Genomic DNA, 24950 nt, shown 5'->3' on the forward strand with positions numbered 1-24950 from the left:
CAACCAACATACTAACATAACCAACATACTAACACAACCAACACATACTAACATAACCAACATACTAACATAACCAGCATACAACCAACATACTAACACAACCAACACATACTAACACAACCAACATACTAACATAACCAACGTACTAACACAACCGAACATACTAACACAACCAACATACTGACACAATCAACATACAGCAACATAACCAACACAACCAACACAGCCAACATACTAACATAACCAACATACCACCAACACAACACAACATACTAACACAACCAACATACTAACATACAACCAACATACTAACATAACCAACACAACCAACCTACTAACATAACCAACACAACTAACATACTAACATAACCAACATACTAACATAACCAACCTACTAACACAACCAACCTACTAACATAACCAACGTACTGACACAACCAACATACAACCAACATACAACCAACATACAACCAACATACAACCAACATACAACCAACATACAACCAACATACAACCAACATACAACCAACAAACAACCAACATAGTGACATAACCAACATACTAACACAACCAACATACTAACATAACCAACATACTAACACAACCAACACATACTAACATAACCAACATACTAACACAACACAACATACTAACACAACCAACATACTAACATAACCAACATACTAACACAACCAACACATACTAACATAACCAACATACTAACATAACCAGCATACAACCAACATACTAACACAACCAACACATACTAACACAACCAACATACTAACATAACCAACGTACTAACACAACCGAACATACTAACACAACCAACATACTAACACAACCAACATACAACCAACATACTAACATAACCAACATACTAACATAACCAACATACTAACATAACCAACATACTAACATAACCAACATACTAACACACACACAGAGAGAAAAAAAAGAAAAATAAACGGTTGTGTAAAAAAGGAAGAATTATTAATACATCCATATACGTATATATGCATATATGTATATATGTATATATGTATATATATGTACACATATATGTATATATATATATGTATATATGTATATATATATGTATACACATATGTGTATACATATGTGTATACATATACATATATATTTTTTTTTATTTCCTTTCTTCTTTTATGATCAGGATGACATAAACACTGTCGTTAGAGACGAATTAAAGGAACTCCTAAAAGAAATTACGAATGATGGGAATTGGGAAGACGTTGCCCAACACTGTAAGGACGACATCGGTTCGTCGCCAGACGATACCGACGGAGAAAAAACTGCTAAGAAAAAAGCTTGTAAGCTTTTTGCTTTAGGTTTAAAACACATTTCTGATATTAAAGACAAGAACAACAACCAAGACTATGAGATACCACTTAAACAAACTATGATGTGCGCAGCACTTAATCTTTATGCTGATCAATTAATAGACAAATCAACAGATCAATGTCCCCTAGATAATAAAAAATTGGATCAGGCAATACAACACGCTTTTAGTAAAAGTAGTAACATTATGGGGAATGGAGGAAATTCATGCCCAACTGGTAGTGCTACTAATTCTTGTTTTGTTTGCAAAAGAGAAAAAACTTTTGACAAATGCCAAATTGGCTCTGACAATGTAAAGAATAAAATGACCGAACTCCTCAACAAGGAAGACGCAACCAGCTCCAACAACACCCCTAACAAGGAAAAAACACTAGAGAAAATAAATAAAATCGAAACTTTCTGTACTCAAGTCCAATGTGCTATCAAACAGTACGGAAAAAATAAAAAAAAAGACTCAAGTGGAACAGTGACTTGGGTAAGGGAACCCATATTAATAACAACTACATATATACATTTATGTATATATGTATATATATATGTATATATGTATATGTATGTATATATGTATACATGTATAAGTACATGTATATGTATGTATATATATGTATATATGTATATATATGTATATGTATATATTTATATATATGTACATATATATGTATATGAATATTTATATGTATGTACGTATATGTATATGTATATATGTATATCTGTAAATATATATATGTATGTATATATATGTATATATGTATATCTGTATATATATATATGTATGTATATATATGTATATATGTATGTATATATATGTATATATGTATGTATATATATATGTATATATGTATATGTATATGTATACACATATGTGTATACATATGTGTATACATATACATATATATTTTTTTTTATTTCTTTTTTTCTTTTGTTCTATGTTTAGGATGCCCTGAAGACTGAAATCGGGACGGAATTAAAAGAACTTCTGGGAGATATGTTGCAGGGAGATAAGCAAAAAGAAGTTGAACAATACTGCAGTGACAAAGACGCTAATTGGTATAGATATGGCCATAAAGGAAAACATACAAATAAAGCAGCTTGTTTGCTCTTTGCTGCAGGGTTAAAGCACATTTATGGCCGTCCCAACGGCCAAAAGAATGGCCAGTTTAAGGGCCCATCGTTTGAACAAACGATGGGTTGTTTATTTCTTAAAGAATATGCAAAACAATTGCAAACAATGGCAGAAACGAAAAAAAAAGGACAGAGTTGGGTACATCCTCTTTGTAGTATAAAGGATGGTATAACATATGCTTCTGGTAAAAGTGGTGAAATTATGAGGAATGTATTAACTGAATGTAAACAGGGTCCTAATGGTATTTCTTGTTTTGTATGCAAAATTGACCAAGATTATGATGATTGCCCCATTGGCAACAGCCAAAATGACAAAATAGAGGAAAAAGTGGAACCACTACTCCAAGAGAAGAGCGACTTAATGGAAAAAACATTAGAGAATACAGTCTGTCCCATCCTTCTTACGGATCTCCTTACCCCTTTTCTTCCTTTGGCTCCTGTCTCCATTGGCCTTTCTGCTATGGCTTATTACCTTTGGAAGGTAAGATAAAAAAAGAAAAAAATTAATGAAAAAAAAAAAAAATTTTAATGGACAAAATTAATTATTAAAAGGAAAAAAAAAATTTTTTTAATGGTTAAAAGGAAAAAAAAAATTTTTTTAATGGTTAAAAGGAAAAAAAAATTTTTTTTAATGGTTAAAAGGAAAAAAAAAATTTTTTTAATGGTTAAAAGGGAAAAAAAAATTTTTTTTTAATGGTTAAAAGGAAAAAAAAAAATTTTTTTAATGGTTAAAAGAAAAAAAAAAAAAATTTTATGGTTAAAAAAAATTAAATGAAGTGAAATAAAATAAATGTGTAAAAAGAACATTTCACAATCTTCATAACAAAAATATCCTCTCATTCTTTTTTTTTTTTTTGTAGTATTTTGGTCCTCTTGGTAAAGGAGGAGCACGTTTCAGAAGATCTCCTACTGAAATTCCTGGTCCATCAGTACAGGACCAAGTTCTCGATCATGTGCAACAAGATAGTTCACATGAATATCAATTGGTGAAGGAACGAAAACCTCGTTCTGCTCCAACAAGAACGAAACGTTCTGGTCGCGCGAATCGTCGAACGATTATTGAAATTCATTTTGAAGTGTTGGACGAATGTCAAAAAGGGGACACACAAGTGAACCAGAAGGATTTTCTGGAACTTTTGGTTCAAGAGTTCATGGGATCGGAATTTATGGAAGAAGAAGAACGGGTTCCTAAGGAAGAGGTTCTTATGGAAGGGGTTCCCATGCAACGTGTTCCAAGTTTAGGTTCCGGGTTACTGGTTTAAGGTTCAGTGTTCATGCTGTAGGGTTTATGGTTTCATGGTTCGGGGTTTAGGGTTTAGTGTTAATGGTTCCGTTTTAAGGTTCACAGTTTAGGGTTTAGGTTTGACGGTTCAGATTTTATGGTTTCAGCGTTTAGAGTTTAGTGTTCACAGTTTAGGGTTTATTGTTTAAGATGAAGGATATTGGTTTCATACCCCTTTTTGTCCTTTTTTTTTTTTCCTTTTTTTCCTTTTTATATTTTCTTGAAAAAAAAAAAAAGAAAAAAAAGAAGATTCTTTCTTCCACATTTATTTCTTATTTTGTTTGCAAAAAAATTTTCTTTTTTTTTTTCTTTGTTGAAAGAACACCTTTTGTTTATTGAAAAAAAAAAAAAAAAAACATTCCTCTTTTTTTTTTAAGAACAAACTTTTTTTTTTTTTTTTTCGCTTGCGAAAAATATTTCTTATTTTTTCTTTTTCTGTTTGCGAAAAATATTTTTTTTTTTTTTTTCCGTTTGCGAAAAATATTTTTTCTTTTTTTTTTTTCTTTTTTTTATTTTTTTTTGCGGAAAGCAGGACAATAAACGTTCGCCCATAATGTGATGTGTCCGGTCCGCGAACACATAGAAAAAAAAAAAAAAAAAAGAAAAAAGGACGGTGGATGATGAAATATATTACAGTTGGAAAAGGTCGCAAAATATAAAGGAAAAACACACACTTATCCGACGCGGGGAAAAATTGTGTTTACATACGTGTTGGCAGAAACAACTTTATCAGAGTTCACATACACTTTACACCAGAGATGTATACTGAATAACTGGAATATTCGGAAATGGCAAGGTTCAGTGCTTTCGGGGTTAAGGGTAAAAGTGGGTTCCGGCTTAAGGATGACGTAGGTTACGAGTTAAGGGTAAAGTGGGTTCCCGGTTAAGGGTTAAGGTGGGTTCCCGTTTAAAAGTATGGTTGGTTCCGGGTTAAGAGTAAAGTAGGTTCCGGGTTAAAAGTAAAGTAGGTTCCGGGTTAAAAGTAAAGTTGGTTTCGGGTTAAGGGTAAAAGTTGGTTTCGGGTTAAGGGTAAAAGTTGGTTCCGGGTTAAGGATGACGTAGGTTTCCGGGTAAAGGATAAAAGTGGGTTCCGGGTTAAGGGTAAAAGTTGGTTCCGGGTTAAGGATAAAAGTGGGTTCCGGGTTAAGGGTAAAGTTAGTTCCAGGTTAAAGGTGAAGTTGGTTCCGGGTTAAAGGTAAAGTGTGTTCCGTGTTAAGGATAAAAGTGGGTTCCGGGTTAAAGGTAAAGGTGGGTTCCGGGTTAAGGATAAAAGTAGGTTCCGGGTTAAGGATAAAAGTAGGTTCCGGGTTAAGGATAAAAGTAGGTTCCGGGTTAAGGATAAAAGTGGGTTCCGCGTTCAGGATAAGGTAAGTTCCGGTTTAAGGATAAAAGTAGGTTCCGGGTTAAGGATAAAAGTAGGTTCCGGGTTAAGGGTAAAAGTGGGTTCCGGGTTAAGGGTAAAATGGGTTCCGGGTTAAGGGTAAAATGGGTTCCGGGTTAAAGGTAAAAGTGGGTTCCGGGTTAAGGGTAAAAGTTGGTTCCGGGTTAAGGGTAAAAGTGGGTTCCGGGTTAAGGGTAAAAGTGGGTTCCGGGTTAAGGGTAAAAGTTGGTTCCTGGTTAAGGGTAAAAGTGGGTTCCGGGTAAAAAATAAAAGTGGGTTCCGGGTTAAGGGTAAAAATGGGTTCCGGGTTAAGGGTAAAAATGGGTTCCGGGTTAAAGGTAAAAGTGGGTTCCGGGTTAAAGGTAAAAGTGGGTTCCGGGTTAAAGGTAAAAGTGGGTTCAGGGTTTAGGATAAAAGTGGGTTCAGGGTTTAGGATAAAAGTGGGTTCAGGGTTTAGGATAAAAGTGGGTTCCGGGCTAAGTGTAAAGTTGGTTCCAGGTTAAAAGTAAAGTGGGTTCTAGGTTAAAAGTAAAGTGGGTTCTAGGTTAAAAGTAAAGTGGGTTCTAGGTTAAAAGTAAAGTGGGTTCCAGGTTAAAAGTAAAGTGGGTTCCAGGTTAAAAGTAAAGTGGGTTCCAGGTTAAAAGTAAAGTGGGTTCGAGGTTAAAAGTAAAGTGGGTTCCAGGTTAAAAGTAAAGTGGGTTCTAGGTTAAAAGTAAAGTGGGTTCTAGGTTAAAAGTAAAGTGGGTTCTAGGTTAAAAGTAAAGTGGGTTCTAGGTTAAAAGTAAAGTGGGTTCCGGGTTAAGGGTAATGTAGCATCATTGTTTAGGGTTAATGTTTGTAGTGTATAGGTTTAGGGTTTAGGGTTCACAGTTTTAGGGTGAAGGTGAATGTATGATTAGGGTTTAGGGTGAAAATGAATGTATGATTAGGGTTTAGGGTGACAGTGAATGTATGATTAGGGTTTAGGGTGAAGGTGAATGTATGATTAGGGTTTAGGGTGACAGTGAATGTATGATTAGGGTTTAGGGTAAAGGTGAATGTATGATTAGGGTTTAGGGTGACAGTGAATGTATGATTAGGGTTTAGGGTGACAGTGAATGTATGATTAGGGTTTAGGGTGACAGTGAATGTATTATTAGGGTTTAGGGTGACAGTGAATGTATTATTAGGGTTTAGGGTTAAGGTCGAAGTAGCATCAGGTTTTAAGGTTAATGTAAAGTTAGGATCAGGGTTCAGGTTTAATGTTTGTAGAGTATAGGTTTAGGGTTCAGGGTTTACTGTTCGTTTTTCAGGTTTTTAGGGTTCAGGGTTCAAGTTGTACCGAAGAAAATTTATTCATCTCATATGTGTAACGTTAAGAAGGTCCGGAAAGAAAAAATTCAACCCTTATTTCATGCGAAATAAAAAAAATCTCCCATTGTAAAAAATTAAATCATGAATTTCTCTTTTTTTTTTTTTTTTTTTTGTGTGTATGTAATTTTTTAGCATGAATATCATCACACTTGTGTAATTGTTTCAGTAACATCTTATAATGATTATGGTATAGACACGGTTTTTATGATTATATGGAACCATTATATTTTTTTTATACACGAAAAATATTATGAATACAATATACCATTTTTTTTTTTTTTTCTCATTATTTGATTTTTTTTTTTTTTATATTTTATTTTATTTTATTTTATTTTTTTTTTTTATAAAGTTCTAATTATGAAAATTTTTATCGTTCTTCCACACTTTTTTTTCACGGAAACCGTAATATAGTGTTAGCGCGCGGATGTTCCATACATTTTTTTTACGAGAACAAGATATAACACCTATTGGGGGCAACTTTCAAAAAAGGAATAAAAAAAAAAAAAAATTCAATAAACATTTTTTTTATCTTCACTAAAAAAAAAAAAAAGTTACAAAGTGAGATTAAAATGTGGAAGAAAGAATCTTTCTTTTTTTTTTTTTTTTCGCAAAAAAAAGGAAAAAAAAGAATGTGTGTTCTTAAAAAAAAAAAAAAGAATGTTTTTTTTTTTTTTTTTTTTTTTTTTTTTTTTTCAAGAACAAATAAAAAGGAAAAAAATGAAAAAAATAAAAAAAATAAAAAAAATAAAAAAAAGGAAAAAAAAAAAATAAAAAAAAAGGACAAAAGGTGTGAAACCAATATCCTTCATGTTAAACCCTAAACCCTGAACCCTAAACCCTGAACCCTAAACCCTAAACCCTAAACCCTGAACCTAAACGCTAAAACCATAAAAACTAAACCGTCAACCCTAAAACCTAAACCCTGAACCGTGAACCTGAGATCATAAACCCTACAGCATGAACACTGAACCTTAAACCATAAACCCGGAACCTAAATTTGGAACAAGTTCCATAGGAACAGGTTCCATAAGAACCTCTTCCTTAGGAACCTGTTCTTCTTCCATAAATTCCGATCCCATGAACTCTTGAACCAAAAGTTCCAGAAAATCCTTCTGGTTCAATTGTGTGTCCCCTTTTTGACATTCGTCCAACACTTCAAAATGAATTTCAATAATCGTGCGACGATTCACGCGACCAGAACGTTTCGTTCTCGTTGGAGCAGAACGAGGTTTTCGTTCCTTCACTAAACGATATTCATGTGCAGCACCTTCATCCACATGACCGAGAACATGGTCCTGTATTGATGGACCAGGAATTTCAGCAGGAGATCTTCTGAAACGTGGTCCTCCTTTACCAAGAGGACCAAAATACTACAAAAAAAAAAAAAAAAAAAAAAAAAAATGAGAGGATATTTTTGCTAAGAAGATTGTGAAATATTATTTTTACACATTTAATTTTATTTTTTTAAACCATTAAAAAAATTTTTTTTTCTCCTTTTAAACATTAAAAAAAATTTTCTTTTCCTTTTAACCGTTAAAAAAAATTTTTTTTTTTCCTTTTAACCATTAAAAAAATTTTTTTTTCCTTTTAACTATTAAAAAAAATTTTATTTTTTATTCCTTTTTTTATTCTTTTAACTGTTAAAATTTTTTTTTTTTTTTATTAATTTTTTAATCTTACCTTCCAAAGGTAATAAGCCATAGCAGAAAGACCAATAGAGACAGGAGCCAAAGGAAGAAAAGGGGTAAGGAGATCCGTAAGAAGGATGGGACAGACTGTATTCTCTAATGTTTGTTGCATATGGGTTTGTTTCGTCGGATCTTTGAATAATTTATTAACTTTACTTCCTACTTTGTCATTGCCAATTTTACAATCATCATAACTTCCGTTTTGTGTGCACACAAAACAAGAATTAGGAACATTCTTGTTGCATGGAGATGTTTCTTTCATAATGTTCTCACTTTTTTCAAAAGCGTGATTTATACCATCCTCTATGTCACAAAGAGGATGTACCCAACTATTTCCTTTTCTCTTCTCTTCTGCCATTTTTTTTAATTGTTTTGCATATTCTTTAAGAAATAAACAACCCATCGTTTGTCCAAACGATGGGCCATTCCTTTGGCCCTTCTTTTGGTTATAAATGTGCTTTAATCCTGCAGCGAAAAGCAAACAAGCTGCTTTATTTGTTTTGCTTTTTTTATGGCCTAAAGCATCCCATTTAGCGTCTTTGTCACTGCAGTACTGTTCAGCAGCCGACTGCTTTGTAGGGTCGTTCATATCTTTTAAAAGTGCAGTTAATTCCTCCGTGGCGTCACTTTTGATGTTTTCCTGATCATAAAAAAAGAAGAAGAAAGGAAAAGGAAAAAAGAATATATATGTATGTATACACATATGTATACACATATGTGTATACATACATATATATATACATATATACATATACATACATATGCACATATGTATACATATATATACATATATACATATACATATATACATATACATATACATATACATATACATATATATACATATATACATATACATACATATGCATATATATATATACAGATACATATATGTATGTATATGTATACGTAGTTGTCCATCCTTACCCAAGATACAGGTTCTGTCCCACTCTTCTTTAATGTTTTGGTATGGTACTGTTTTGCTGCGCATTGGAGTTGAGTACAGAAATTGTCGTCCATTTTATTTATGGTGGATAATGTTTCGCTCATTTTGATGGTATTTTTGTCTTCGAAGAGATTGTTTAATTCAGTTTGGACTTCTTTTCTGTTGGTGTTGTTAGAAGAGCAAGTTCCATTTGTTGATGTTGTATTAATCAAAGTGTTGGAAACACTTAGTTCGCAAATCTTAAAGTCTTCCCATTGCCTTTGGCAAACGAAACAATTATTATTACCATTACCACTACCACCAGAGTCCAAACACGAATAATTATTAATTCTATTCCATTCATTAAACATTTCTATTATTTTTGTATCATGAATGGGACATTTCTCTTTCGATTCGTTAATTATTTTATCTGCGTACATGTTAAGAGCAATACAACCAACTGCTCGAGCGAGCAGTTGGTCATTATCATTACCACCACTACCACTAAGTGTGTTAATGTGTTCTAAACCTGCTGTGATATGATTACATGCTTTTCTTTCAACACTATCAGGATTACCATCACCAAAGTCATTGCATGCAGCATTAGTTTCGGTCTTTCCTTTTTCATCGATGTGCTTGAACATCGCTTGCAATGTTGTCCTAACTGCGCCATCCCAAAAGTTACACTGTAAGAAAAAAAAAAAAAGTTATATATGTAGGTAGTAGGTTATGTAGTATCCGGTTAGTGCAATATCCGGTTAGTATAGTATCCGGTTGGTGTAGTATCCGGTTAGTGCAATATCCGGTTAGTATAGTATCCGGTTGGTGTACAGTATCCGGTTGGTGTATAGTATCCGGTTGGTGTAGTATCCGGTTAGTGTAGTATCCGGTTTATACCAGCCGGTTAGTTTGTAGTATCCGGTCCCTGTCTGCGAGGAGTTTTTCCTTTCCCCCCCCTAAAGTAGCTAAAGCTAACCCCGGAACCTTACTCCAATACCCTTAGAACTCCTTCCTATACCCTCAAACTTTATTGTAATACCCCTAAAACCTTATTCTAGCACCCCTGAAACCTTTTTCCAATACCCCTACAACCTTCCTCCTACACCCCTACAACCTTATTCGAACACCCTTGAAACTTTATTGCGACACCCCTACAACCGTATACTAATACCCATAAAATCTTTACTCCTAAACCCGGAATCTGAATTTTTTCTTTTTTTATTCCTTCTACCCCTCAGTGTTGTGGTATGTTGGTAGTAATACTTACCGAAGTGTTCTTAGTAGTACCACTATTAACGTTACTGTGGTTTTTGAACCAATTGGATGCGGCACATTGGAATTTATCACATAAGGACTCTGTTTTGTTTACTTCTTCCATGGTGGTAGTTAGAGTTGTGCCGCCCTTCACCATGTCTTGAACTTTGGTTTTTGCAATCTCAGTTTTGTCATTTGTGGTAATTTGGCAGTTGTCATAGTCGGTGTCTTCCCATTCACATTTAATGCACGAACTATCGTTCGTGCATGAAGTATTATTATTTTGAAATGCCTTCTTTAAACCGGAAGTGATAACACATTGGGATTTACCTTGCATTTGTTTTGCATAAGCGTGAAGTAATAAGCAACCCACTGTTTGTCTTAACAGTGGGTTGTCCAACAATGGAGTCGTCGACGACGACGACTTCGTCGCCGTCGTCGTCGGACCATTGTACAATGCCTTTAGACCGGCATGCAAATAATTGCATGCCTTCCTTTCTGGGTTGGTGGCAGTTCTACTGCCACCAGTGCCAGTGGTGCCATCATCCATTTCAGTACATACATTTCCACTTTTGTTATTACCCCCATTTGTTTTCATGGCGTTGGATAGTTCTTCCCACAGTTGTCCCACTTCGCCGCCTTCCGTCCAAAATATGCTCTACAAAGTGGAGTAAAATATATATATATATGCATATACATAAATGCATATGCATATATACATATACATATGTATATGTACATGTAAGTACATACATATACACATATATGTACATATATACATGTATATACATCTACATGTATACATGTATATGTAAGTACATACATATACACATATATGTACATATATACATATATACATATATACATGTATATACATCTATAAATCTATGTATATGTATGTACATATGTACATATGTACATTTTTTTTTCCTTTCTCCCCCTCCCCCCCCCCCACTCTACTTACCGCACTCTGCTTCGTTTGTGTGTTTGTGGAATTTAAGTGGGATGCTATACATTTTAAACCATCACATAAAGTCTTCATTTTATTTATTTTATTTAGCATTGTCTTAATGTTGGGGTCCTTGTCTTTATGGACAATTTCTTCCAATTTCTCCTTTACTGCCGTCTGGACTGTGGTGCCAGTGCCTCCATTTGTTTTAATTTGGCAAGTGTCATAGTCCTTACCCTCCCATTTACATTCAATGCACGGGCTATTGCCCGTGCAATTACCAGTATTATTTGGTTCCCATGCTTTGAATGCCTGTTTTATCCCTTTTTCAATATCACAAATGGACTCCTTCTGCATATGTTTTGCATAGGAATGAAGTAAGAAACAACCCATCGTTTGTGCAAATGATGGGTCTTTATGCAGGATTGGGTACTTAGTGCCGTCAGTCTTTATGGACTTTGAAAGTTCCTTTAATTTCTTGAAGGCGACATGCAAATAATTGCATGCCACTGTCGCAGATGGATTATCGAATCCATTACATTCAGCTTGCCCATTTGTTCCATTCTTCCTCATTTCCTCTACCAATTCTTTCCACAAGTTCTTAACATCATCCTTCCAGAAGTTGTCCTGTATAAGGTGGTAGATTTATATATATATATATATATATATATATATATATATATATGCATATGCATAAATGCATATGCATATATACATATGTATATACATACATATGTATACATACATATGTATACATATGTACATACATGTATATGTATATGTAGATATATGCATGAACATATATATATATACATGTAGACATATACATGTGTACATATATACATAGATGTATGTGTATATATATATGTACATACGTACGTACATATATATATACATATATATGTATATATGTATGAGTACATACATACACATGTATATTCATATACGTATATAAATATACGTACATTATATACATAGATGTATGTGTATATATATATATGTACATATGTAGAGTTGTTTTTCCCGCCCAATTCTACTTACAGCAGATGTACTCTACTTACCGCAGTTGTATTTGAGTGTTGTTGTCCGGTAGAGGAACTTAAATGGGTTGCTATACATTTCATATGGTCACATAAAGAAGTCCTTTCATTTATTTTAGTTAGCATTTCTTCTATTTTGGAGTCCTGGTCATTGACGATGGTCTTTAATTTGTTCTCTACATTCGAATCTGGGCCAGCGCCCGGGGCGCTGCCATTTGTTTTAATTGTGCAAGTGTTAAGGATGTTTTCTTGCCATTGGCAAGGGACACAAGGTCCCTTGCCACTGGCACCACCATTGCAAGCAGTACCACCCTTACCACTACCAGCAGTTGTGAAAGCTGTGCTTATCCCTTTTTCAATATTACAAGTTGCCTTCCTTTTCATTTCATTTGCATAGGCGTGAAGTAAGAAACAACCCATCGTTTGTCTAAACGATGGGTTGTCTAGAACTCCATCGTTACCAGCTCCTGCTGACGAAGTTCCCTCGTACAGTTGTTTGAAGCCGGCATGCAAATACTTGCATGCCCACTTCTCAGCTTCAGTTTCAAATGAGTCACATTCTCCATTCCCTGTTCCATTAGTTGCCTTCATTTTCTCTGCCAATTCTTCCCACAATGTCCTCATGGGGCCATGCTCTTTCCAAAATTCTTCCTATATAAGTTGTAATATATATATATATATATATATATGCATATGCATAAATGCATATGCATACATATACATATGTATGTATACATACGTATACATACATATGTATCTACGTATGCGTACGTATATGCATATGTCTATATGTGCATGTATGTGTATACACATATGTGTATACATACATATGTATACGTATATGTATATGTACATAAGTACATATGTATATATGTAAGTGTATATGGGTGTACATATGTCCATATATATATGTATGCACGTATATGTATATGTGTATATGTGCATGTATGTGATTATACATATATGCGTTTACATGTGTATGTGATTATACATATGTGTATACATATGTATGTGATTATACATGTATGTATATGCCTGTATGTATATAGGTATGTGTGTATACATATGTATGTGATTATACATGTATGTATATGCCTGTATGTATATAGGTATGTGTGTATACATATGTGGATATGTACATACATGTACATATGTATGTGTATATATGTACATATACATGGATGTACGTATGTGTAAGTATATGTACATGTATATATGTACATACGTATGCATGTGCATATATGTACATGGATGTATATGTGCATATGTCTATGTATGCATGTACGTATGTACATATGTATATATATATATATATATATATATATATATATGTGTTTATGTATGTATATGTACATGTCTATTTACATGTATATATGTACATACGTATATATATGTAAGTATATATACGTATATACATATATGTATACATATATGCATGTGTGTCTACATGCGTATGCACATGTATATGTATATATATACACATATATGTATATATGTACATGTCTATGTATATATGTACATCCGTATGTACATGTATATGTGTATATGTATATATGTACATGTCTGTGTATACATACATACGTATATATATATATATATGTATACATATATATGTGTATATATGTATGTATATATGTATATATGTACATGTCTATGTATATATGTACATGTCTATGTATATATGTACATACGTATGCATGTGTATATATGTATATGTATGTATGTATGTATGTATGTATGTACATGTATATGTACACAAGTACATTTGTTTCCTTACGTCGTTGATTTGTCCTGTTCCTGCTTTTGTTGTTGTTCTTGTTCCTGCTGCTGTTGTTGTTGTCTTCCATTGGTTTATAGCACAGTGTAGACGATCACATAAAGTGGCTTGACTATGTAATCCCTCTAATGTTGGTTGTATGTTGGGGGTGGTGTCGTTGTTTAACATACCCAACACTACATCCCTGGGCTTAATTCCCCCCACTTCAGTACTGACGCACTGATTGTCCTTCCCGCATGACTCACAGGAACCCTTCTCATTACCACTCCCCTTAACTTTCTCCTTACACCACACACTGCGATTATCATCTGCCACCTTAAAGGCCTTCTCTATGCCGTCTTCGACGGCACAACCATAACCACCTTCTTCCGCCTCTTTCTTCAATTTGTGTATAAGGGCATTAAGCGCCATACAGTGAATGGTAGATTTAAATATTCGGTCATTCTCTCTGTCCCCATCAGAACGGGATCCGTCTTCTTTCTTGATTTGATGTATGTCCTTTAGTGCTTTAACAATAAGTTTGCATGTTTCCTTCCTCACACAGTGCTCTTCATTACCGTCGTTGGTACATTTAACGTCCTTGCACAGAGTGTCTATATCGTTGTCCCTTGCCGCATTGTTAGACAGGGCGCTGTCGAATGAGGTGACTTCCGTTTTTATTTCCTCCCGCACTTTATTCTACAAGTAAAATATATATATATATATATATATATGTATACACATATCTACATGTATATGTATATGCATATAGATGTATGTATGTATGTATGTATGCATGTATGTATGTATGTATGTATGTATGTATGTATGTATGTATGTATGTATGTATGTATGTATGTATGTATGTATGTATGTATGTATGTACGTATGTATGTATGTATGTATGTATGTATGTATGTATGTATGTATGTATGTATGTATGTATGTATGTATGTATGTATGTATGTATGTATGTATGTATGTATGTATGTACGTATGTATGTATGTATGTATGTATGTATGTATGTATGTATATGCATATATGTATATATGTATGTATGTATATGTATATATGTATGTATATACGTATATATATATATATATATATATATATATATATATATATGTACGTATGTATAGGTATATGTATATATATGTACATGTATATGTATATACATATATTTATATGTGTATATGTATATGTACATGTATATATATATGTATATACATATGTATATGTGTGTAATTGTATATGTACATGTGTGTGTAATAGTATATCGCCCCCTCTTACCTCTGTTACCGTCTTCCCTGTAGAACTGTCATTCATTTCCTTCTTCTTCTTCAATATGCAATCCACACGACTACAGAAATTACTACTGCTGTCACCACATGGTTTACCTGAGAGTGGAGAAAATTTGTGATTTCAGAGGAATTTTATATATATGTGTAACAAGTGTCATGCCCAAATAGGATTGGGGGGACGGTGGTGGTGGATCACCACCACCACCGCCACTACCCCCATTTCCCCTACTCCCCTAACCCCTCATGTTGTTCCCCCTACTCCTCTAATTCCCTACCCTACCCTACCCCCCTGTCACCATGATGTTCCCCCCCATGATGTTTCCCCCCATGATGTTTCCTCCCATGATGTTCCCCCCATGATGTTCCCCCCATGATGTTTCCCCCCATGATGTTTATCCCTTACCTATTGTTAAGTCCAGTTTTTTCCTTAGACAGTTCTGCATGTTATCTTTTTCTTCTGCTTTACACGATTCTGCGTTCTGCAGGAATTGTTCTAATATGTCTTCCGATGCAGTTGGACTTCCGTGGGGAGACGTCGGACCAACAGGGGACGTCGGATCAACGGCAGACGCTGGACTTCCAGGCGACGTTGAACTCCCCTGCTGATAAACTTTTTCGTGTAATTCCCTGGCCTTCTTCTCCTTTACCAAATCCAGAATTCCCTTACTTTTATCTTTTTCTTCCTCTATTTTTCCATGATCCCATGTCCCCTTCTTCGGGCACATTGTCCAATTAATGTACGTACTTGACCATCCCTGTGCCCTGTTTTGTTCGTTTACCCATTCTACCAAGGTTTTGCCCAAAAATTTTGAACTGAATTTCATATGTTCTAATGTAACCCATCCGCACTTTTTATTAAGATTTTCTTTATCAATGATCCCTGCTACATTTGCCTGAGCCTTCTGAACTGCTTGTACAATATCCACCACTTGACATTTATTACTTAGAAGTCTTATCATAGCTGCGTGTCCTATTATACACCTTAAATATTCCTTTAGTTCCTTTTCATTTGCCCCATCACTCCTGCTGCGGGCCCACTCATCTAATCCATTCATCCAATATACTACTCTCAGTAGAGCCTTGCAAAGTAATTTGTCCTGGCTCCTTCCTGTATAGACCCAGTACCTTTCGGGTACCCTCGAACATGCGGCTGCCACTCCTGTTGGATCGCTCGCCCCTTTCAAGTAATTACCCAATTCTTCAAACGTATCCTTCATTTCTTTCTCCAATTTCACCTGCACACAGAAAGAAAAAAAAAAAAAAAAAAAGAAAGAAAAATATATATATATACATCTATACGTACATATATATATATACACATCTACATATATATACATATATATATATCGAAATATTTAATTTTTCCATTTTGGAAAAGAAATTATAATTACTTACATAGGCATCGCCATTTTTCCCCGTACTCTTGTACCATTCTGCCAATACTCCTGCGAATTTCCCAGCCATGTTTATGATTTGTTCCTAGTATATATATACATATGTATGTATGTTTATAATCTTCAAAATTTTTTAATTTTTTAATTTTTCTTTTTTTGTGTTTTCTTTAAAATGTGATATATTATATATCTCCTTTCTCCGTCTGTCTGTCTGTGTGTATGTGTTTCTTCCTTTTCTTTTCTTCTTTTCTTCTTTCCTTTATTTTGTTCCTTCTTTAATTCGTTCTTTTCTTCTCTATTGGTTCTTTTCTATTCGTTCTATTTCGTTCCTTTTCTTCTTCTACTACCTTTATTTTTTTCCGTTCCTTTCTTCTTTTCTTCTTTTCTTTATTTCGTTCCTTTCTTCTTTTCTTTATTCCGTTCCTTTCTTCTTTTCTTTATTCCGTTCCTTTCTTTTCTTTTCTTTATTTCGTTCCTTTCTTTTCTTTTCTTTATTTCGTTCTTTTTCTTCTTTTCTTTCTTTATTTCGTTCTTCTCTTCTTTTCTATTTCGTTCCGTTCCTTTCTTTTCTTTTCTTTATTTCGTTCTTTTTCTTCTTTTCTTTCTTTATTTCGTTCTTCTCTTCTTTTCTATTTCGTTCTTTTTCTTCTTCTTCTTTTACTTCTTTTCTTTTCTTCTTTTCTATTCCGTTCCGTTCCTTTCTTTTCTTTTCTATATTCCGTTCCTTTCTTCTGTTCTATTTCCTTCCTTCTCTATTTCGTTCCTCCTCTATTCCGTTCCTTTCCTTTCTTTTCTATTTCGTTCCTTTCTTTTCTTTTCTATTTCGTTCCTTTCTTTCCTTTTCTATTCCGTTCCTTTCCTCTTTTCTTTATTTCGTTCCTTTCTTTTCTTTTCTATCCCGTTCCTTTCTTCTGTTCTATTCCTTTCTTCTTTTCTTCTTTTCTTTATTTCGTTCTTTTTCTTCTTCCCCTCTAAGAAAAGATTATTTTGCCCTACTACTCCTTACCTATAGGAAGATATTATTTTGTCCCCCTTCTATATTCCTCTCCTTCCCTTAAGAGGAGATTATTTTGCCTTACTACTCCTTACCGTCCTTTAAGAAGAGATTATTTTACTCCCCCACCTTCTATTTTCTTCTCCTTACCTTCCCCTCTGAGATGAGATTATTTTACCCCACTACTCTTTACTGTGCTCTAAGAAGAGATTATTTTGTCCCCTTCTTTTTCTTTAGGAGGAGATTATTTTGCTTTTCTCCCTTCCCTTAAGAAGAGATTATTTTGCCTCACTACTACTCTTTACCTTTCCCACTAAGAATAGATTATTTTGCCCCCCTCCTATATTCCTTACCGTTCTCTACGAAGATATTATTTTGCCGTTACTACTCCTTCCCTTAAGAAGAGATTATTTTGCCCTTCTTTCCTTCCTCTAAAAATAGATTACTTCCTCCTTTTCCTTCATCTAAGAAGAGATTATTTTGTCCTCCTTTCACTTTTTCCTTATCCTTCCTCTAAGAAGAAATTACCTAAACCCTGAACCCTCCTTACCTTCCTCTAAGATGAGATTATTTTGTCCCCCTTCTTTTTCCTTACCTTCTTCTAAGAAGAAATTATTTTGACCTACTACTCCTTACCTTTACCCTAAAAAGGGATTATTCTGCCTTCCTCCTTTTTATTTTCTTCCTTCCTCTAAAAAGAGATTATTTTGCCCTACTACTCCTTCCCTTAAGAAGAGATTATTTTGTCCCTCCCTTCTTTATTCCTTACCTTCCTCTAAGAAAAGATTATTTGGCCTCACTACTTCTTTCTCCTTACCTTCCCTTCTAAGAAGAGATTACCTGAAACCTGAACCCTTCTTACCTCCCTATAAGAAGAGATTATTTTGCCCCTTACTACTCCTTATCCTTCCCCTCTAAGAAGATATTATTTTGCCGTTACTACTACTTACCGTTCTCTAAGAAGAGATCACTTTGTCCCTTTCTTTTTTCCTTACCTCCCTCTACAAAGCGATTATTCTGCACCCTTCTTTCTCCTTACCTTCACCTCTAAGAAGAGATTATTTTGCACTTCCTTCCCTTTCTCCTTAACTTCCCCTCTAAGAAGAGATTATTTTGTCCTCACTACTCCTTACCTTCCTTCCCCTGTAAGAAGAGATTATTTTGCCCCTTACTACTTTTTACCTTCCTGTAAGAAGAGATTATTTTGTCCCTTACTACTCCTTATCCTTCCCCTCTAAGAAGAAGAATTATTTTGCCCCACTCTATATCCTTCTCCTTACCTTCCCCTCTAAGAAGAAGAGATTATTTTGTCCCCTCCTTTTTTCTTCCTTACCTTCCCCTCTAAGAAGAGATTATTTTGTCCCTCCCCTTTTATTTATTCCCTTCCTTCCACTAAGAAGAGATTATTTTGCCACCTTCCTTCCTTTCTCCTTACCTTCCCCTCTAAGAAGAGATTACCTAAACCCTGAACCCTTCTTACCTTCCCCCTCTAAGAAGAGATTACCTAAACCCTGAACCCTTCCTACCTTCCCCTCTAAGAAGAGATTATTTTGCCTTCCCCCCTTTTTATTTCCTTTCTCCCTTCCTCTAAGAAGAAATTAACTAAACCCTGAACCCTCCTTACCTTCCTTTAAGAAGAAATTATTTTGTCCCCTTCTTTTTTCCTTACCTTCCTCTAAAATGAGATTATTTTACCTCCCCTCCTTTTATTTTCTTTCTTCCTTGTTCTAAGAAGAGATTACCTAAACCCCGAACCCTACTTACCTCCCTCTAAGAAGAGATTATTTTGCCCTACTGCTCCTTACCTTCCCTTAAGGAAGGATTATTTTTACCCTTTTATTTTTCTCCTTACCTTCCTCTAAGAAGAGATTATTTGGCCCCTTACTCCTTTTACCTTCCTTCCTCTAAGAAGAGATTATTTTGCCACCTTACTACTTCCTACCTATAGGAAGATATAATTTTGTCCCTTACTACACCTTACCTTCCCCTCTAAGAAGAGATTACTTTACCTTACTACTCCTTACCTTCCCCTCTAAGAAGAAATTATTTTGCCCCCTTCTTTTTCTCTAAGAAGAAATTATTCTGCCCCACTCTATATCCTTCTTCTTACCTTTTCTCTAAGAAGAAATTATTCTGCCCCACTCTATATCCTTCTCCTTACTTTCCTCTAAGAAGAGATTATTTTGCCTTACAACACCTTACCTTCCTGTAAGAGGAGATTATTTTGCCCCTACTCCTTTCTCCTTACCTTCCTGTAGGAAGAGATTATTTTGTCTCACTACTCCTTCTCCTTACCTTAAGAAGAGATTATTTTGTCCCTTCCTTACTCCTTACCTCTTTCTAAGAAGTGATTATTTTGCCTCCCTCTATATCCTTCTCCTTACCTTCCTTCCTCTAAGAGGAGATTATTTTGACTTCCCCCCTTTCTCCTTACCTTGAAAAGAGATTATTTTTCCCCTTCTATATTTTCCTTCCTTCCTCTAAGAAGAAATTATTTTGCTCCCTTCCTTTCTTTCTCCTTACCTTCCCCTCTAAGAAGAAGAATTATTTTGCCCCTTACTACTTTTTACCTTCCCCTCTAAGAAGAGATTATTTTGACCCTACTACTCCTTAATCCTTACCTTCCTTTGAGAAGAGATTATTTTGCCCTTACTACTCCTTACCTTCCCCCTCTAAGAGGAGATTATTTTGCCCCCTTACTACTCCTTACCTTCCCCTCTAAGAGGAGATTATTTTGTCCCACTCTATATCCTTCTCCTTACCTTCCCTTAGGAGTAAATTATTTTGCCTTACACCTTCTTACCTTTCTTCCTGTAAGAAGAGATTATTTTGCCCCTTTCTTTTTCATTAAGAGGAGATTGTTTTGTCTCCTTCCTTTCTCCTTACCTTCCTCTAAGAAGAGATTATTTCGTCCCCCTTCTTTTTTCCTTACCTTCCCCTCTAAGAAGAGATTATTTTGCCTCACTACTCCTTACCTTAAGAGGAGATTATTTTGCCCCCTCTATATTCCTTACCGTTCTCTATGAAGAGATTATTTTGTCCCCTTACTACTCTTTACCTTCCTTCCTCTAAGAGGAGATTATTTTCCTCAACTACACTTTACCATCCACTAGGAGGAGATTATTTTGTCCCCCCCCTTTTTCTTTAGGAGGAGATTATTTTGCCTTACTACTCCCTACCCTTAAGAACAGATAACTTCCTTACCTTCCCCTCTAAGAAGAGATTATTTTGCCCCCTTACTACTCCTTATCTTCCTCTCTATGAAGAGATTATTTTGCCCTTACTACTCCTTACCTTTCCTCTAAGAATAGATTATTTTGTCCCTTACTACTCTTTACCTTCCCCTCTAAGGATAGATTATTTTGTCCCCCTTCTATATTCCTTCTCCTTAACTTCCTCTAAGAAGAGATAACTTCCTTCTCCCTTCCTGTAAGAAGAGATTATTTTGCCTTCCTCCCTTCCCTTAAGAACAGATAAATTCCTCACCTTCCCTTAAGATGAAATAATTTTGCCCCACTACTCCTTACCTCCTTCTAAGAAGAAATTATTTTGTCCCACCTTCTTTTTACCTTCCCTTAAGAAGAGATTATTTTGTCCCTTTCTTTTTCCTTAACTTCTACTAAGAGGAGATTATTTTGCCCCTATTACTCCTTACCTTCCCCTCTATGAAGAGATTATTTTGCCTTACTACACTTCACCGTCCAATAAGAAGAGATTATTTTGCACTTCCTTCTTCTTCCCTTAAGAACAGATAAATTCCTTACCTTCCTCTAAGAAGAGATTATTTTGCCCCTTACTACTCCTTACTCTTTACCTTCCCTCTAAGAAGAGATTATTTTGCTCCCTTACTTCTCTTTACCGTCACCTCTAAGAAGAAATTATTCTGCCTTCCTTCTTACTTTTTTTCCTTCTTCTAAGAAGAAATTAACTAATGCCTGAACCCTTCTTACCTTCCTCTAAGAAGAGATTACCTAAACCCTGAACCCTTCTTACCTTCCCCTCTAAGAAGAAATTATTTTGCTCCCTTCCTTACTCCTTATCTTCCCCTCTAAAAAGAAATTATTCTGCCCCACTCTATATCCTTCTCCTTACTTTCCTCTAAGAAGAGATTATTTTGTCCCCTTCTACTTTCTCCTTACCTTCCCCTCTAAGAAGAGATTATATTGCCCTACTATTCCTTACTTTTCATTAAGAAGAGAATATTTTGCCTCACTACTCCTTACCTTCCCCTCTAAGACGAGATTATTTTGTCCCTCCTTTCACTTTTTCCTTACCTTCCCCTCTAAGAAGAAATTATTTTGCCCCTTACTACTCCTTACCCTTCCCCTCTAAGAAAAGATTATTTTGTCCCTTACTACTCTTTATCCTTTCCCTAAGAAGAGATTATTTTGTCCTCTCCTTCTTTTTACCTTATCTTCCTCTAAGAAGAGGCTATTTTGCCCTACTACTCCTTACCGTCCTATAGGGGGATATTATTTTGCCTTACTACTCTATACCGTTCTCTAAGAAGAGATTATTATGTCCCTTACTACTCCTTATCCTTCCCCTCTAAGAAGAGATTATTTTGCCCCCCCTTTTTACTTTCTCCTTACTTTCCCCTATAAGAAGACATTATTTGCCCTCCTTAATCCTTACCTCAGGAAGAGATTATTTTGCACTTCCTTTCTCCTTACCTTTTCTCTAAGAAGGGATTACTTTGTCCCTTCCCTTCTCCTAAATTCTCGTTCCCCCCCAGATCACTTGCTTGACCTTAGATCCTTTTCTTTCCTCATTAGATCCCTTTCTTTCCGTTCCTTAGACTTTTACTTCCTCCATAGACACTTTCTTCACTTCGTAGACCCCCTTTCCCCTTTTCTCCCTAAACCCCCCTTACCTTCACTAAGATCACATTCTTCTCATCCTGAGGCCTCCTTTTAATTACAGCGACCCCCCCCTCATGTTCGTTTCTCCATTGCACCCACCCTTTCCAACTCCAGTACTCCTCTTTAGGTGCATATAGACGCTTTTCACTTATTTTATTTTCTTTAAAGCCGTTAGAAACAGAAGTGATAACTATGATCCTATCATTACCTTCTCCACAAGGGAGGACCCTGCCGTAAAGTCTGAGCACAAAGAATATGGGGATTCCCACTACCCTCACCCAGAGGATGGGGATGTAGGCGGAATAATGTAAGACAGCCATAAGAACAAATGCAAGACAGCCATAAGAACAAATGTAAGACAGCCATAAGAACAAATGCAAGACAGCCATAAGAACAAATGTAAGACAGCCATAAGAACAAATGTAGGACAGCCATAACAACAAATGTAAGACAGCCATATGAACAAATGCAGCAGAAGCACGGAAGAACAAATTTAGGTGATCACAGCACGCAATACATTTCATGGAATACATTTAAAATTAGATAGAATACATATTGGAGTGTAGTACAAACATTTGAAAGTAATATAAATAATCGCGACCTGCTATAACTGTGTACTCTGAAAGTTGCACAAGTTACATTTCCCCCCCCCCCCCTTTTTTCATTGCTCCCTTTCTTTGTATTTTTCGTTCATTCTCTTCTTTTCTTTCAGTACTTCCCTTTCTTCCTTCATTTTTCTTTTTTCCTTACACTTCCTTTCTCTTTCTTCCTTTCTTTCTTTTCATACAATTCCTTTTCCTCCTTTTTTTTCCTCCTTTTTTTTTTTCCTTTTTTTTTTATTAATTTTTATTCATTCTTAAACTTTTTTTTTTCTTCTTCTTTCTTCTGAATTAGGTTATTTCACCTTTTTTCTTTTCCTCTAATCCTCTTTTATTGTGTGCGCTAAATTTTTAATTTTCCATTTGGCAACATGAATTTCTTTGAGTTGGCCTATGTATTTATTTTATTCATTATTATTTTTTATTATTTATATATATTTTTTTCTTCCAATTTATTTTACTTTTTCCAATTTATTTTACTTTTTCCAATTTATTTTACTTTTTCCAATTTATTTTATTTTTTCCAATTTATTTTATTTTTTCCATTTATTTTTATTCTAATTCATTTTTTTTCCTTTACCGCGTCTTTCTTTTTTCTGCAACATTTTTTTTTCCGTGTAAATTTGCCCCTGTGCGCACGTCCAAATAACCGTCGCAGTTCGCGGAACAGCAACAGATGTCCCGCATCTCGTTTGCACTTTTCTGCTGCACGGTGTGTGTCGTTTGCGCGATACGCGCTGTACAATCGACATAAAACTGTGCATACACTTTTTTACGGAGTTATCATTTTAACTGGTTGACATTTAACTGGTTCACATTTAACTGGTTCACACTTAACTGGTTCACATTTAACTGGTTCACATTTAACTGGTTCACATTTAACTGGTTCACATTTAACTGGTTCACATTTAATTGTGTTTACATTTAACTGGTTCATACTTAATTGTGTTCACACATTTAATGCAGTTTTTCATCTAAAACTGTGCATACACTTTTTTACGGAGTTATCATTTAAAATGGTGTTCACATTTAAAACTGTGTTCACATTTAACTAGTTCACATTTAAATGGTTTCCATTTAATTGTGTTTGCACATTTTATGCAATTTTTCATCTAAAACTGTGCAATACATTTTTTTACGAAGTTTTCATTTTAACTGGTTCACATTTAACTGTGTTTGCACATTTAATTGTGTTCGCACATTTTTTTCATGCAGTTTTCATCTAAAACTGTGCATACACTTCTTTACGAAGTTTTCATTTTCATTGGTTGACATTTAAAACTGCGTTCGCACATTTAATGCAGTTTTCATCTAAAACTGTAAAATACATTTCACATATTTTTCATTTTAACTGCTTCACATTTAATTGTGGTTGCACATTTAATGCAGTTTTTCATCTAAAACGTTGTTCACATTTTACGCAGTTATCATTTTACCTGGTTCACATTTAACACTGTGCTTGCACATTAAATGCAGTTTTTCATCTGAAACTGTGCAATACATTTTTTACGGAGTTATCATTCAAAATGGTGTTCACTTTTAACTGTGTTCACATTTAACTGGTTTACATTTAACTGTGTTCACATTTAAAACTGTGTTCGCACATTTTCTTTTATGCAGTTTACCATCTAAAACTGTGCAATACATTTTTTACGCAGTTTCCATTTAAATGGTTCACATTTAACGC

The 24950-nt window shown here is 34.8% G+C and overlaps 3 protein-coding genes across 3 annotated transcripts; 1 reads left to right on the forward strand and 2 right to left on the reverse strand.

Moving 5' to 3' along the window:
• Window positions 1-1177: 1177 nt before the first annotated feature.
• PKNH_1000100 (SICAvar, type I (fragment)) lies at window positions 1178-3746 on the forward strand (the record flags this gene model as incomplete). Its single annotated transcript, XM_039114085.1, has 3 exons — window positions 1178-1837; window positions 2297-2965; window positions 3345-3746. Coding segments are annotated over 3 exons (1731 nt in total), but the record flags the coding sequence as incomplete, so codon positions are not given.
• Window positions 3747-7471: 3725 nt separating this feature from the next.
• PKNH_1000200 (SICAvar, type I) lies at window positions 7472-16878 on the reverse strand (the record flags this gene model as incomplete). The annotated part of the gene is made up of 10 exons (XM_039114086.1): window positions 7472-7870; window positions 8181-8828; window positions 9116-9799; window positions 10381-11025; window positions 11332-11943; window positions 12378-13007; window positions 14134-14811; window positions 15404-15510; window positions 15818-16649; window positions 16810-16878. The coding sequence occupies 10 exons, from the start codon at window positions 16876-16878 to the stop codon at window positions 7472-7474; spliced, it is 5304 nt and encodes a 1767-aa protein (XP_038969707.1).
• Window positions 16879-22660: 5782 nt separating this feature from the next.
• On the reverse strand, window positions 22661-23197 carry PKNH_1000300 (uncharacterized protein; the record flags this gene model as incomplete). The annotated part of the gene is made up of 1 exon (XM_002259453.1): window positions 22661-23197. The coding sequence occupies one exon, from the start codon at window positions 23195-23197 to the stop codon at window positions 22661-22663; it is 537 nt and encodes a 178-aa protein (XP_002259489.1).
• Window positions 23198-24950: the final 1753 nt, after the last annotated feature.

This window comes from Plasmodium knowlesi (genome assembly GCF_000006355.2).
Source record: "Plasmodium knowlesi strain H genome assembly, chromosome: 10".
Taxonomy (NCBI): domain Eukaryota; phylum Apicomplexa; class Aconoidasida; order Haemosporida; family Plasmodiidae; genus Plasmodium; species Plasmodium knowlesi.